This window comes from Chionomys nivalis, chromosome X, assembly GCF_950005125.1.
Source record: "Chionomys nivalis chromosome X, mChiNiv1.1, whole genome shotgun sequence".
In the NCBI taxonomy this organism is placed as follows: Eukaryota; Metazoa; Chordata; class Mammalia; order Rodentia; family Cricetidae; genus Chionomys; species Chionomys nivalis.
The window spans coordinates 10,590,569-10,607,430 of NC_080112.1; the positions used below are offsets into that span (position 1 = coordinate 10,590,569).

General features: G+C 34.7%; 1 protein-coding gene across 1 annotated transcript; it reads left to right on the top strand.

Annotated features, from left to right (window-relative positions):
• The first annotated feature begins 3,033 nt into the window (after positions 1 to 3,033).
• Positions 3,034 to 3,359, top strand: LOC130867876 (40S ribosomal protein S27). Its single transcript, XM_057760096.1, has one exon. The coding sequence runs from the start codon at positions 3,053 to 3,055 to the stop codon at positions 3,305 to 3,307; it is 255 nt and encodes an 84-aa protein (XP_057616079.1). The 5' UTR covers positions 3,034 to 3,052; the 3' UTR covers positions 3,308 to 3,359.
• Positions 3,360 to 16,862: the final 13,503 nt, after the last annotated feature.

Below are 16,862 nucleotides of genomic sequence, written 5' to 3' on the forward strand. Positions count from 1 at the left end.
AAAGCAAAACATGAGAATATTTGAACAATAGACTTCCTTGATGTCACTAATGCACTTTCTGTATGTGTCCACATTTTGTTTTTGTACTGGAGATGAAAATAATATTGATATCAAATGCCGATAGCAGGCAGTAAGAGTCATGGAAATTTGAGGAATATCCAAAGTCTAGGAGATATTAATGTGGGTTTGAACAATTTGATAGTTTTTTTGTTGTTTGGTTTATATCTCTTTAAAACTTGCAAATTATTTTATCCAAATTAGACTGAACCTCATTGAGAGTTGTAACAGTGGATGGCAATGTAGGTAAAGAATATAGAAAAATCACAATATCTATTCAGCAATAAGTAGAATTTACCCCAAACTCTAAGATAATATTTTGCTTGTTCTATTCTTCTATTTTTCAATGTACATACATTGGTTTCATCATTAGAAAAAATTCTTATATGGGGAAAAAGTAAATTTTTTTGAGTTCTCATCTCACAATGAAATAGCAAATTGTCAAAAAGTGCCTGTTTTTAAAGCTCAGAAGTAGCAATCCTACAGAACAAAATAATGAAACAAAATGAGCAGTATGTAAACAAGAAGCAGAAGTGGTTATGTCAGATGAGAATGTCACATTCCTATAGTGTAAAAAACACAGCAGCCCATCTTTCCACTTAAGATGGTGATTTTTATGTTGTAGGTATCTTTTAACTTATTTTCAAATGCAAATGACAGGATAGATCCTCCAAGTTCATTTTAGCTGGAAAAGATAAAAATAAATCCTATCCTGACAAAATATGGATACCTAAAATTTTATATAAACTCAAAATATGTAAAGTAGGGCTGCCAAATTCAGAAAAAATTAAAGTAAGATGTGGAGAGATTCTAAAAAGAAATAAAAACATATTGCTGCAAGTCTTATTGCACAGAGCTAGCAGACAAATTTATCTTCTAAAATATATAGCCTACCCCAAAAGGCAAAAACTCCCAATTAATGATAAATATATACACCTGATGATACTGATTTTCTTGTAAATATCAGAAATAAACAAAAATGATCAAGTATTTTTATATTATCTTACTCTCCTATCCCTCTTTCCTCACTCTGCTATGTCCCAGCTCCCAGCTACAGTATGCACTCTCTGGGAACCCACAACCACACCTGCAAAAGAAGCAGATAGGCTAACTGCAGATCTTCATATCTCTTTTAATTTCTCTAAGTCAAATCCCCATATATTCCCCACTTCTACAGAAAAATATCTACAGCAGTCTCCTGCCATCTCATCTCGAGTAGATTCCACAGATCTTTCCCTCCTAATCTCTTTTCCCATATTTTACTTTATTCTATCCCTCTCCTATACAGCAGACATTGTATTTGAACACATATGTACCATTGAGAACACTAACTCTGGAAATCCATTCTAATTAATAGAACAAATACTAAATTTTATAGATCAAATGGATTTGCCATGTTCCATAAATGTAGCTATTTAATAAACATCCTATCATATTAGTTTAACATCACTCTGTTTTAACCCCCAATATTTCACTACCAGTATCTTATCAATTCTAAGGCAATTACGTATTATTATTGTTTTAGTTACACTTCTAAAAAATGAGAGAATACTTTCAGTGTTGAAAATTTGGTAGAAATTGTTCAACATATGTCCTCTATATTTTCTATGGAGTTTGACCTTTTGTTCTTTATAGGACCATCTCATCTATCTCTAATGTTTTGAGAAGTAGAGAAGCAATTTCTATATATCCATACATTTTTGTTTTAAAAATGGACATACAGGGTCACATCGTGTTTTTTACATAGGTTCATGATAACCTATTCTATATTCTGAAGACTCCGAGCTTTTTTTTTTTTTTTTTTTTTTTCAGGGTTTCTCTGTAGCTTTGGAGCCTGTCCTGGAACTAGCTCTTGTAGACCAGGCTGGTCTTGAACTCACAGAGATTCGCCTGCCTCTGCCTCCCGAGTGCTGGGATTAAAGGCGTGCGCCACCACCGCCCGGCTTGAGGCTTGTTTTTACTTCAGTCATAGTTCCATATTTATAAGTTACATTTGACAAAAGATTTCATTTTAATAAATGTTTTCACTAACAAGGCAAAGCTAAAAGCTGTAAATATTGGAGCAAGATCAGTATAGTCGGTGTTCAGGAATGACAGTGGTTATGACAAGTAATAATTTGTGCTGTAGTATAATTAAATAACAGTTCAAATAGATTATCTCATGTAATCCTTGAAAATGAAATACTAAAGCAATTGTCATGGTATCTATATTTAACAAATGATGAAATCTAAAATTCAACTTGAAATGACTAGCTTAAGGCATTTTTAGCTGGTGGCAAAAGTGGAATTAATACTTGTTTATTATTATTGAATAAATTACTTTTCAAGAAATAGAGGGGTGCAGAGAAAAATGTAGAACTCAATAAAAATTAATAAAAAAGAAATGATTGCCACTTACTTTTTTATCACCTTTTTTGACTTTTCCATTTACTCTTCTGTTCCCATAGAATAAATAAAATAATAATCTATTAAAGACTTTTGTTGTTGTAGCTGGCCACTTGTTCATTTCCTGGCTGTCCAGACTCCTGAAATAATCACACAGAAACAATATTATTTAAATCACTGCTAGGCTAATTCCTGAAGTGTATTGCTAGCTAGCTCTTACATCTAGTATTAAACCTATTAACCCATTTCTTTTTTTTTTCAGAGTATAGCTCAGACAAGTTTTATTAAGTTGACGAAATGTGTTTTCTTTCTTTCTTTTTTTTAACATATATTTTACTACAAGACACATGGCCTAATGGCAAGGTTCCAGCTGACAGCTCACTTCTGTCTCCTCTGGTGACTCCATGGCTTTTCCTGACTCTGCCTTTTTTTCCTCTCAGCATTCAGTTTAGTTTTCCCCACCTACTTAAGTTCTGCTCTGTGCAGGCCAAAGACAGTTTCTCAACTAGCCAATGATATTCAAAACATACCGAGAAGAAACCCATCAGACTTTATTCGTTTTAAAATTAATTTTGTGCCTTTCTGGCGGTGACGACCTCCCTACGAGAACATGCCTCTCGCAAAGGATCTCCTTCATCCCTCTCCAGAGGAGGAAAAGAGGAAACACAAGAAAAAGCGCCTGGTGCAGAGCCCCAATTCCTACTTTATGGATGTGAAGTGCCCAGGATGCTATAAAATCACCACGGTCTTTAGCCATGCACAGACGGTAGTCCTGTGTGTCGGCTGCTCCACTGTCCTCTGTCAGCCTACAGGCGGGAAAGCAAGACTGACAGAAGGATGCTCCTTCAGGAGGAAGCAGCACTGAAAAGCACCAGATTCGAGATGAGTGGGAACCATCCCAATAAACACATTTTGGATATATATAAAAAAAAATTAATTTTGTTTTTTAACAGTTTCACATACACATATGTATACAAGATATATAAATTTATATAAATATATAAATGTATTCTGATTATACTCTCTCCCTCTAATCAAGACCCCTTTTCCCTGCCTTTTCTTTTCTCAAATTCATGATTTGGAGTTTTGTGAAATCCTTTAGCTTAACTAATACTAATATTTCTAGAACACTTTAATTATGATCTACTAATATTTCATATTAGATATCTTACCACAATATCCACCTTAAGATGAATTATTTCAAGCAAACACAGTTATAAGTATTTAAAAGCATGTGCATCTCATACAAAATAAACACAATAGTTTTTACCCAAATAAAATTTATCTTAATCCGTTATGCTATATTAAATAAATATGACAATATTGAGACCTTAGAGAATAAAATCAATAAATCTTTGCCCTGTGCTCAAGAAGTTAGTCATCTAGAAAATGATAAAAAGTAAAATATACAAATTTATAAAATGGCACTATGTTATTTAGAAGAGAATTAAGCCATTTCTTAGTGAAGTGAGACAGAATATAGTACCAATTGGAGGATGGGTGACTAACATACAAATATACTCTGAAGGATTTATCATTCAATATTGAAATTGGAACCATTTTCAACCCTCCCCCATGAAATGAAAGACAGAAATTGTACAATTCTGATTCTAGGCAAACTGAGAAACATAGTTCTTCAATGGATTCTCTACTAAAAACTAATACTAGCTTTAGTGATGAGCAAGGAAAGAAAATAAATAAAAGAAATAGTGCTATAAAAAGTAAAGCAAAGTACAAAACAAACCAACAAATAAAACAGATAATTAAGTAACCAACCTTTCTTTACAGCATATTAACACTAAAAAACATAACAAACATTATTTTTACAGTTTTTTTAGCAGTGTATATTACTTGTAAGTAGCAATGGGATGAACAATGACATTTTTATCTAATTTTATTACTAGGGTACCAGATTGTCTTCACTCCTCACTACTTTCTTCTGTGTTTCTGACCAGTTTGTGTTAATCCTTTCCACTTCAAAAGTCTTCCCTCTATTTCTATCCCACTTTCTCTCTATCTCACACACACTTTCTCTTTCTCCCCCAACATACACACACACACACACACACACACACACTTGTTCTCTCTCTCAAACACATACACATGTGTACACAAAATTTACATATAATGTACATACCAAATTACTAGAAAATATATTTTTTCTCATTCTCCTTGATATTGATCTATTTTTCCAACATAAAACATTAGTACATCTTTCCTTGTAACAAGGTAATGCTCTACTCTGTCTACATACCACATTCCACTAATCAATGGATAAATATGGAGGGTGAGTTTCTTACTTGCTATTGTGAATAGTACCACAATAAATATGAGTGAGATAATTTGTTTACAGGATGCTAAATTAGATTCCTTTGGATAAGTACTCAAGAGTGGTAAATCTGGGGCTTTTACATATTTGCATATTTACATATTTTAAGTGTGGATGCCTATTTCCACCTTGACCAAAGGTCAGAGAGTTAGAAGTTACCTCTATTCCTTCAAAATTATTGTGTTTCTACCTCAAACAAAGGTCCCACCTAGATTTCGACCTAGATTAGATTTAGATTTATATGTAGATTAGATTTAGATTTAGTTCTGCTCTGTCATGGATATTGTCAACATGTGTGGCTAATATTCAGACCTTGTATTTCAGAAATAGAGAAATTGATCTGTTTCTACCTCAAACAAAAATCTAAGAATCCACATAAGGTTCCAGTTCCCCTAAGGAGATAGCAGTAGATTCTACCCAGGAAGTTGTCTACCCACAGAATATTTGGTCTAGGGTGTGAGCATGACTTGTTTTCTTCTAGCAACAGAAATTTTAACTATGAATGTAGCCTGTGGCCTTCAACTGACCTGTTCATTTCCTTGTATCATGCTAATGCAGTTTTCTGTCTTACTACTACCCCCTGGGGTCAGAGTATCCTGATGAAGATGAATAAGTGGTATATATTACAATTTCTATTCTGTGCTACTGACCTAACAATATCACAAAAACCAATTTCTATACCTACTAAAAGTTTTGGTCATATATCTGTTTATAACATTCATTATATTGTGATGAATGTCTTAATAACATGTTTTTATACATTAGCAGAATGCTTAAATTATAATTGCTGATAACTAGATGATAAATATATTTGAACAGTGTGCCTTTTAAGGTGAAATTTTTGGCAAGATTTTAGTTAGGTACCTATGTGGGTAAAGTAACTTGAGAGAAGAGTAGAGACAAAATAAAGCAGCTCAAGAATTGTGTAAATATAAATTTCAAAGGCCAACAAAGAAGTTAAGTAAATGACAAAAGAAAGACTAAGGGAGAAATAGAAAGGATTTTAAAAGTCTTATGAGATCTTCTCTATGGCCTGTTGTTAACAATAAGATTGTGAATTCATTTGAATGAGATTGAAGACGTTAGAACATCTTTGGCAGAGGAGTTGCATGATTTTAATTATCCCATCACCCTATCTGCTGTGTTAGGAAACAGGCAGAATGTGAGTAGGTAGCCAGGAAAGGGGTGATAATGCAATAGCAGTGCTCTGGTTAGATGTGCCTATGACAGACTAGGAGGACATCATTTTAAGTGGTAAAATCAGGAGATGTTTGAATTGTAACTCAGAAACAGAACCGGATTTCAATAATCCTTGTTAAACTGTGTTACTAGTTCTTCACAAAAGTATTTAAAAGGGGAATATATTTTGTTTCTTAAATCTGTATATACAACGCACTAAGCACCAAAATGAAAAAGAGTATCTCTAATAAAATCACTTGTTCTCAGGGTTTCTGTCCTGCCTGGTTCCCACAGTCATTAAGTCCCAGAGAAATCACACAGAGGTCTACATTTATTATAAACTGATAGGCTTAGTAACTCTTATAATTTATATTAGCCCATCATTCTTGTCTATGTTAGCCTTGTGGAAAACACACAGAGAATCTGGATACTGTATGTTATTATGTTCTCTTTGGATTGTTTGAATGCTGAGGACAGAGCAAGAGCTGCCAAAAGATAGTTGTTTAAAAATGCTGTTGAATTAATCCAAGATAGGTATTTTGACTTCAAAATTGAAATCAAAAGACATGTTACTTTGTAGAAGAGTTTTAATTTGTTTTCATAGAAAATGAGAAACTATGGATTTATTCTGAGTTTAGAAAAATCAGTTTTGATCAAGGAAGACCACATGAGAAATCTCTGGTAGAAACAGATGGTCCAGATATTTGAGTTCTACATCCAGAACAGATTCAAGATGCTTCTGAGATGACCAAGCCTCATAGACTACTCCAGTCAGGACTTGATCATAATTCTAAATTTTCTTTAGGTCCCCATAAGATTATCAGTGGCCCTATCCAGCAGGAAGTAGCCTGGAAAACTATGTCCAAATTCCCCCCCAAAATGGACTATGGATACTTTTCTTTGTTTAGAATGTTGGTTACAAGTTGTTATGGCTAATGGTCAGGAGAAAAGCTAAACAAAAGATGTTAGCTTCAGGCTATTACAACTAATGCTGCTATGAACATAGTTGAGCAAATGCTTTTGTAATATGATAGGGCATCTCTTGGGTATATTCCCAAGAGTGGTATTGCTGGGTCCTGGGGTAGGTTGATCCCGAATTTCCTGAGAAACTGCCACACTGATTTCCAAAGTGGTTGCACAAGTTTGCATTCCCACCAGCAATGGATGAGTGTACCCCTTACTCCAACAACCTCTCCATATCATTGGTGTTTTTGATTTTAGCCATTCTGACAGGTGTAAGATGGCATCTCAAAGTTGTTTTGATTTGCATTTACCTGATCGCTAAGGAGGTTGAGCATGGTCTTTTGGCCATTTGAACTTCTTTTGTTGAGAACTCTCTGTTCAGTTCAGTGTTCCATTTTTTAATTGGGTTAATTAGCATTTTAACGTCTAGTTTCTTGAGTTCTTTATATATTTTGGAGATCAGACCTTTGTCTGTTGCAGGGTTGGTGAAGATCTTCTCCCAGTCAATAGGCTGCCTTTTTGTCTTAGTGACAGTGTCCTTTGCTTTACAGAAGCTTCTCAGTTTCAAGAGATCCCATTTATTCAACGTTGCCCTTAATGTCTGTGCTGCTGGCGTTATACGTTGGAAGTGATCTCCTGTGCCCATATGTTGTAGAGTACTTCCCACTTTCTCTTCTGTCAGGTTCAGTGTGTTCAGTTTGATATTGAGGTCTTTGATCCATTTGGACTTGAGTTTTGTGCATGGTGATAGATATGGATCTAATTTCATTCTTCTACAGGTTGACATCCAGTTATGCTAGCACCATTTGTTGAAGATGCTTTCTTTCTTCCATTGTATACTTTTAGCTCCTTTATCGAAAATCAGGTGTTCATATGAATGAGGGTTAAAATCCGGGTCTTCTATACGATTCCATTGGTCGACTTCTCGGTTTTTATGCCAATACCAAGCTGTTTTCAATACTGTAGCTCTGTAATAGAGTTTGAAGTCAGGGATTGTAATGCCTCCAGAAGTTCCTTTATTGTATAAGATTGTTTTGGCTATCCTGTTTTTTTTTTTTTTTTCCATATAAAGTTGATTTTTGTCCTCTCAAGATCTGTGAAGAATTTTGATGGGACCTTGATGGGGATTGCATTGAATCTATAGATTGCCCTTGGTAGAATTGCCATTTTTACTATGTTGATACTCCCAATCCAAGAGCAAGGGAGATCCTTCCATTTTCTGGTATCCTCCTCAATTTCTTTCTTCAAAGACTTAAAGTTCTTGTCAAATAGATATTTCACTTCCTTGGTTAGAGTTACCCCAAGATATTTGCTATTTGTGGCTATCATGAAAAAGAAGATACTAGATTCAGAGTTCTTGTTCTTTTTTTAAAGAGGGGGAAGTGGTATGGAACAATGGTCTGTATTCTGTCAATTATATTTTAAATAAATGCTGATTGGCCAGTAGCCAGGCAGGAAGTGTAAGCAGGACAATTAGATAGGAAGTAGAGGCAGGTTAATTAGAACAGGAGAATTCTGGGAAGAAAAAAGTCTTAGTCTGCAATTGTGACCCAATTGCAGAAGAAGTAAGATGTGACTGCCTCACTGAATAAGGTACTGAACCATGTGGCTAGCTTAGATAAGAATAATGGGCTAATATAGTTATAAGAGTTAATTAGAAGCCTGAGCTAATGCGCCAATCAGTTTATAACTAATGTAAACCTCTGTGTGAATTCTTTGGGACTTAATGACTGTGGGGACCAGGTGGGGCAGAAACCCTGACAATAATCATTATTTTCCTATAAATTTCTTCTCAGCTAAGAGCATTATTTTCCTAATAGTGACTATCAACTGTCAATTTGGAGGTACAAAGTTGATCTTCAGAAACTAGCAAATAATTTGCCACATAACGGTAAAACATAATTGATATTTTAGTTTGTTGTGGTGGAACATGACAATAGTTTATCACATAGTAGTCAAATATAAATGATAGTTTAGTCTTGTGTGGTGGCACATAACTTAAATCACAACACTCAGCAGGCAAAGGACGATGGATCTCTGTGAGTTGAAGACCAGCCTGTTTTGCACAGTGTTTTCCAGGGCAACCAGTGCTATGTAGAGAAATCCTGTTTGGAAAAAAAAAACAAAAGTAAAACATAATTGATAGTTTATATGAAAGCATTTGCTTGGTGTTACCTTATAAATTTTCACATAGCACTTATTTATTTCACTAATGCCTACTTTTAAAGGAGAATGAAGGTATTTTATATTTTTCCAACCAACTGGCTTTTGGGATTCAACAGTCATATGGGAAGTGGTCAGATGATGAAATGCTACATGAAAGGTAAAAAAAATCTTCATTCAGTGGTATATTTTAAACTGTTCCGTCTGAATCTGATTGCTTTATTTTAATTAAACAATTTTGTGTAATGTACTAATATATTTTCAAAATAGTATGTGTTACTTAAAACTACTATGTGTTTTCAAAAGCAATTTCTCTGTACAATACAATTTCCTGATTGTATGTTTGCCTTCTAATAAACTCACACCTAAGACTTGTATGTATTGGCAAGCAAGTCCATACCCTGGAGTGTTATTGCTTGCATAATTAGCCATCAATTATCACCAGTTACATTGGCACTTGTTAATTTGCAGATCCTTGGAATTTCAGACATAGACAATTGGCATGTTGTGAAATTTCTCTCAGTTCTGAGAAAAGTGGTAAAATAATTCTGTTTTTAAGATGCTCTACTTAAGCAGCATCTCCAACAACATAATCTGAGAAGTAAGTGTTTCCATTAAGAGACCTTAAAGAAAAAGTGAAAATACAAGTATCCCCCCAAACAATATGGCCATGCAAATTTTACTCAAATATTTTTAAATTTGAAATCTCCTGGGAGATAATTTTGTTTAGCAAATGAAGACAATAAGGTTGGAATGTGACTGTGACTTTTCTGAAGTCTCTCACACACACACACACCACAAACAAGAGAAGATATATACATATAGGATATCAAAAATAACATTAAATTTGTGTCAGTATACCAAAATCTATATCAATATAAATATTTTGAGATTAATAGATTTTTTGGATTAAAGTAGATTCAATTAATCTACCTTTTTAAAACTATTATTCCTATATCATACCCTCCTTTTTTTTTAGAAAGAAATCTTGGAACTTAATCCTTTTCTTTAGATTTTCTCCTAAATTTGACAGTTTGTAATCTAGCCTCTCTTATATGATAACAAACATATATAACCCATTTTCTGGGAATGTGGGCATTTTCTTCTCTAGATTATTTCCTGTTGTCTGAGGGCACTGGAATCTTTAAGAAACCCTGAGAAAATTTAGGATAATGGGTAAGTCTTGGCTGGAGTAAGCTGTAAAGGTGAATCATCTCAGCCAGAAGCTTTGAAGCTGTCTTAGATATAGAATTCTGAGGACACTGCAATAGAGGTGATCTGAGTTGCTGGATAACCTGGGCCATTTGTTTTCATTGATGTCTGGTCCCCTCACTTTGTAAATACATAAACTTTTAAAGGCAGCATACATATATACATTAAGAGGAACTTTATTATTTAAATTTATTTTAATTAACTACTTAATTATTTTCCCCAGTCTAACAAGTTTCTACTTTCTCTTTCCTCCCCCCAACATTCATTCCTCCTCCTTTGTCTTCAGAAAAGGAAAGGACTTTCATGTATATGAGCCAGTCATTTTATGTCAAGTTGCAGTAAGACTAGGCACATCCTATTGAGTCAGGACTAGGCAACCCATTAGAAGGAAAGGATCCCCAAATGAGGTAACAGAGTCAGAGACAGCCTAGCCCTTTCTCCCACCATTGGTGTCCCTCAAGAAAACCAATCTACACAACTGTAAGATATATGCAGAGTATCTAGGTCAGTCCCATGAAAACTCTCTATTTGGTGGTTCAGTCTCTGTGAGTTCCTATGTGCCTAGGTATCTTTGGTCTTCTTGTGTTGTCCTTGGACCCTCTGGTTCCCACAATCTTTCTTCCCTGTCTTTGACACAGAGAATATTTTTGTTTGACACCTGAATAACTTTTGAATTTTTCAATTAGCTTGTATGAGTCAAAACATAAAGAATAAAACAAAGCTTTGCCTTGTCCTGCTTTACTGTTTCAAACAAAAGAAAAGGGATGATTATCAAGACAGAAAATGTTCATACCCAAGATTTGAAAACATATTTTTCTTATGATACATAAGTAACATATTATCAGAGACAATAATTTGATAATTTCTCATTTTTTGAATTTTAATGTGATTATTTGTCTGTTAAACTTTTAAATTTAGGAAGAGATTGGGTATTGTATCAGAAAATGATCAATATAGTACTCTTCACTATAACTGTGAATGATAGTGACAATAAAGTTAAGGGTATGTTGTTGTGCTTTCCTTTCCCTTTAAGGGACAAGCCATGCCCACTCCCATTACCTCTGACCTGCCCGCGCCATCATGAGCTTCCCTCTTTTGTTTCTTCAGCGTGTGCACGCGTTTCCTCTCCCTCTTTCCCTTTTTCTCTCTTTCTCTTCTCTCTCTCTCTGCTTCTCTCCCCCAATAAAATGCTTTATGCCTATCTTGCATTACATGTCTGTGACCCGTCGCCACTGGCCCTCCCGCTGGTGGGAAACTGTAGCCGCTTGTCGCTGGCTCACTGGCTCCGCCAGCCCGCCGCGGGGAACATTTTAAGAATAAGATATGTAATAAAAAAATTTGAAGTAAATCATCTTACACTCCATGAAATAGCTTAGAAAACAAAATATGTAACTTTTATATTTGCCTATCCTATTAATGTGTATATATTACCAAGTTGAACTTGATAGTAATTTTGAAATATACTTTATAGTGTTGTTTTATTACTATAATTTTTATCATTGCTTATGTAAACGAGAATTCCTGAAAAGAAAATGTGTCTATAGCAACTGATGGACTGAACCTCAATAACTTTGAAGAGTTTAGAATGTTGCAGAATCAAGGCCTAAAAATAATTATCATGGTTATCTTTAACCTGCTAAGTAGCCATTTCTTACTTTTATCTGCATCTGAACTCACATCCTGCTTCCAGCAAGAGATAAGACCCTGAATTCAGATAAAAAAAAAAAAAAAAAACACCTTTGGAATATATTTTCTTAATATAAACCCAATTTTCTACCAAACAAATGATTAAGTGTCATCAGATGGCATCTGAGGATTATAACTAACATATCTCCATTGTATTATGTCTGCTCACTTAATGAATTTCCAGAAGTATTTTAAAATAACATTAATTTGTGACTTTTTTCATTATGTATGTTAACTATGACATTTTATGAATCTTGGATTCACCTAAATCTGTGTTTCTAGGTCACTGTCACTGAGATTTGGCCTCAGCATAAACTATCTTGTATTCCCTTTAAGTTGAGTCATGTTTTGTACCAACACTAGTTTTATTTGTGTATTGCTCATTCTTTCAATTTTACTGAATTTATATTTCAGATGTTTTTTGAAGTCATTAATTATGTGTAAGAGTCCATGTGGGTTCAACAAAGATTCCCTAACCCGGCTGAAATGGAGTCGCGAGGAATAAAACTGACACAGCTTACAAGGTCATCCTGGAAAAGGCCAGAATCACTCTTTATTCCCGGAACATCTTATAAACCCCTGAATTGAGTCGGGGAAAACACATTAGGCTGTCTCCTAGGCAACCAGGTGCCTGGGCTTAGGTCATGTCCTCATCTAGCAGTCAGGTAGGCCATGAATTAGCATCTCTATAAGACATCCTCCAAATTACAAAGGAAGGGAAGCACCAAACCTCTAAACCATTAAGTCATCAGCTTCGGTCAACATCTCTTTTCAGGTACTCTACATTTTAACAAAAGAAACTAGGAGCACCACATCCTGGCTTTTGTTAAGGCAGAGACAGCTAGTCTGCAGAGATATGTGACTAGCTCAGACCGGGCTAATGGCTTCTGTGCCAAATCGAAATATGGGCCCACAATTATGAAGAACAACATCTGAAGAATCTATTATATTTATCTATTCGGGCATATTCAATCACACCATGAAGCTTGCATTTGCATTTGGGTGAATTAAATGAAATTAACCTTGGGTCAGGAGGCTGAGTTAGAAACCAATTGACAGAAAACAATCATAGAGCCTCAGATGGCATCCAGGAGAGACAGAGAGACACTGAAAGTAGTAGTGTGGGGTTTGGAATGGCACAGCCTTTTCTGGTTTGACTAATAAGAAAAACAGTTCTTCCATAGATGCCAGCAATAAGAGGGCTTTAACTACTTGTTGCTCAGATTCTCTGAGCTCACAAATTTTCACCCCAACCTTCGAAACTTGAGTCTTAGTCATAATTAGAACAATAGAGATTTAGTTAAAGCTACCTTTAGTGAATGCAACAGGGCCAATACTTGCAGGAGCAGAATTCACACCAGACTGTGGCTTGAGTGGCCAGGCCACTGTTAGAAACAAGCTGGTAACTGCACAGTTACAATTGCTGGGCAACATTTGTCTAAGCCTTACTTCTGGATTGTTTTTATGTAATCTAAATTTCTTTTATGGAAAACTTCTAAGCTGAATATTAAATAAATATACCTTAATTCTGCTTAATTTAATAATATGAACATTTATATTATCTCTTTATCATGTTGGTATTATTCATGAATGTGTTTGATATAAGGAATTATTTAATAAACGTGTTATGGATTAGATCCTTAAATATTCTTTTGCTTCAATTATGGTTTAGGAAAGAGTTTTTCTTTTAATTTTCTAATTATCTTTAAATGTGATTTTTCTTAATTCTTGATGTCATGATGCAATTGATTTTACTTGGTGCCTCATAAGGAGGTTGCTTGCTCATCCCAGCAGCCCAGAACTGAAATAATCACACAGAAACTGTATTATTTAAATTCTTGCTTGGTCCATTAGCTCTAGCTTCGTATTGGCTAACTCTTACATATTAATTTAACCCATCTCCATTAATTTGTGCATCACCACGAGGTCATGGACTACCAGCAAATTTTCATCACATCTGTCTCCGGCAGTGGGTCCCTGGCTTCTCTCTGATTCCACCTCTTTCTCCCAGCATTCAGCTTAGTTTCCCCTGTGTAGCTCTGTTCCCCTATATCTCTGCTCTAGGCCCAAAGCAGTTCCTTTATTTATCAATGGTATCTAAGCATACAGAGGGAAATCACACATCAGTGCATTTAAAAAAAAAATATTGACATTCTCTTTGGGCATGATGGCATAGCACTTGGGAGGCAGAGACAGACAGATCACTGAATTCAAGGCTAGCCAGGTCCACAGATTTACATCCTGGAAAGCCAGGGCTACTTGGAGAAACCTGGTCCAAAAAACAGAATCAATAAAGAAGGAAAGAAAGAAAATATTGTAAATTTACCTTTTGTTATTGGAGATTCTATCTACCAGCTATGGAGAAGTTGTCTTCCTTGTTTGTGATAATTTTGGAGTACATCTGCATTGGAGTCATTCTTGCTATCAATCTTCATCCTTTCTCTATAAGAGAGCCCAGTACATCCATTAGTTTCCTAGAGTGAAGTTTTGTGGAATTGTGGTTTGTTTCGTCACTGGGATCTCAATAGTCTGCAAATATACCAAAATCAGAAATGAATTAACAAGTAGAAATGACAAGACAGAATGACAAGAATTTACTACAGATGACAAGTTACAAAAATGATACTGTCTGAAGGTAGAGAGTCTGTTCTCGTGTGTTATGTGGTAGTATCCTCTTGTGTGTAGTAGCAGTGATAAGGGTCATGCAAAGTATACTAACCTATACCACTAGAGAGAACCACCTATAGATAGGGAATCTGTGGAAGGATGTGTAATCCTATGGTGGCAGTCTTCTGTGTTATCTATAGTAGCACTTCTGTTGAAAAGTAGTATCTACTAGGTGAATACAGAAATGTGTTGAGACCAGCAAAAAGGTCTTCAGTATATATTACAGTTCCTGAGTCTGGCATACCAGGGAAAAGGATATTGGTAATCAGCAATAGAGAGTGTGTAAATACTGCTATGTGTAAAAATAAATAAATGTATCAAAGGCCGTGATGGCTTCCAGTTGAGAGTTTATGAGTATAAGGGAGAAAATACCTGGGTTTCCACTAACAGAGGACTGAACAAAAAGAAGTGTAGAGTAGTCAGAATGTTCAGTGTCAAAAGACACTATGACATGGGCCTGAAGACCTTAGGTAAAACTGTATTTTCCAAAGTGTCAAGAGAAAACCATCTCCCAGAAGTTGTCTTCTGACATTCTTCATTTCTATGCTCAAACACATATAAGGAAAAAATAAATAAGTAAAATTCAAGAGAGTGTAAAGTTATGTTTAGACATAAAAAAAGAAGTTATATTATTATTTTCCTGGAAAGTTTATATCACCATATTAAGTGAATTAAGTCAGATTCAGAAAAACAAATGTCTGATATTTACACTTAAGGTTCTTAGATTTTATATTGGTGAACAAAAATGATACATGTGAGACAGTCTGAGGGAATAAATGAAAGATAAAGAGGAAAGATAGGTTGTGGATTTATATGGTCAAAATTCTTATAATTCTTTTCTCAAGTTATGTTTATGTAATACATCATTATCTACTGTGGTGGTTTGAATGACAAACATCCCCCATAGTCTCTGGAATTTGATTATTTGCTCCCCAGTTAAAGGAGCTAATGGGGAATATTAGGAGGTATGGTCTTGGTTAAGTATTTCAATGGTGCAATCTTTGAAAATACAAATGTAAAACAGCCCAGTCCTCTCTCTCAACCTAATTTCAAAACTTCTAAACCATTTCCAGCCTCTAAGCTAAAGTCATTAGCTTATTCATTCTCGTAGGCAAACTCTTCTATACATATCACATATAATACTAACAAAAGAAATCTGCAGGCCTATATCTCATTGTGAAAAATACAAAAAATATAGAAAAGTCAAACCATTATCTCTTTTCAGAAACCTACTAGCTTTGCAGAAATGTTTGTCAACATGAATTATTTTTATAAACCCCAGTACACAATATTTAAAAGGACATTCATAAACTTTATCAAAGAATCAAAGAATTTAAAGAAGATGCAAAGAAGTAACTCAATTTAAGGTGAAAAAAACCCTTATTTTTAATCTTTTTTTAAGACTTAGTACACAGACTAATTAGAAGTAGAAACCAGGCCCTAAAACTTCTTGGAGAAAAGAAACAAGGTAACCATAGAAACAGCCTTAATATTCTTTAGGCTTATAAAAGAGGGAAACACAACTTTGCTGAAAAATGTGTGAGAGAAAGGGTGAATGTAACCATTATCAATCAAAATTGTCAATAACCTTCAGTCACATGAAAAGATAGATCAAATGGGAAACTGTAATTAATCAATCATGTATCTTATTCTACTTCTGCATTTCCTTTCTAATATTTAATTTTAATGTCATCAGAGCAATTAACTATTCTAGTTTGATGTGTTTTTTAACTTTCCTTTTTCTTACTATAGTTTTTTATTGTTTTTATTGGGCAATATATTTTTCTCTGCTCCCTTCCCTTCCTCACACTACACTTCTACACTATCCCATGTTCCTTATGCTCTCAATTTAGTGAAGTACTTCCCATGTTGTCCACTCTCCATGTCTATTGAGGTTCTATTTAGAGCAATAAGACAGCAAAAAAAGACCAATGACATACAAATCCAAAAAAGAAGTCAAACTCTCACTATTTGCTGATGCTATGAAAGTTTATATAAGTGACCCCAAAAATTCTACCAAGGAACTTCTACAACTCATAAATACCTTCATTAATGTAGCAGGATACAAGATTAACTCAAAAAATTAGTAGCCCTCCTTTATACAGATGATAAATGGGCTTAGAAAGAAATCAGAGGAAGATTATTCTACACAATAGCCACAAAAACTTAAAATATCTTGGAGTAATTCTAACAAAATAAGTGGAAGACTTGTATGATTAGA

Excerpts from the sequence above, each read along its gene's own strand:
- LOC130867876 (XM_057760096.1), top strand. The coding sequence starts at position 3,053 with ATGCCTCTCGCAAAGGATCTCCTTCATCCCTCTCCAGAGGAGGAAAAG.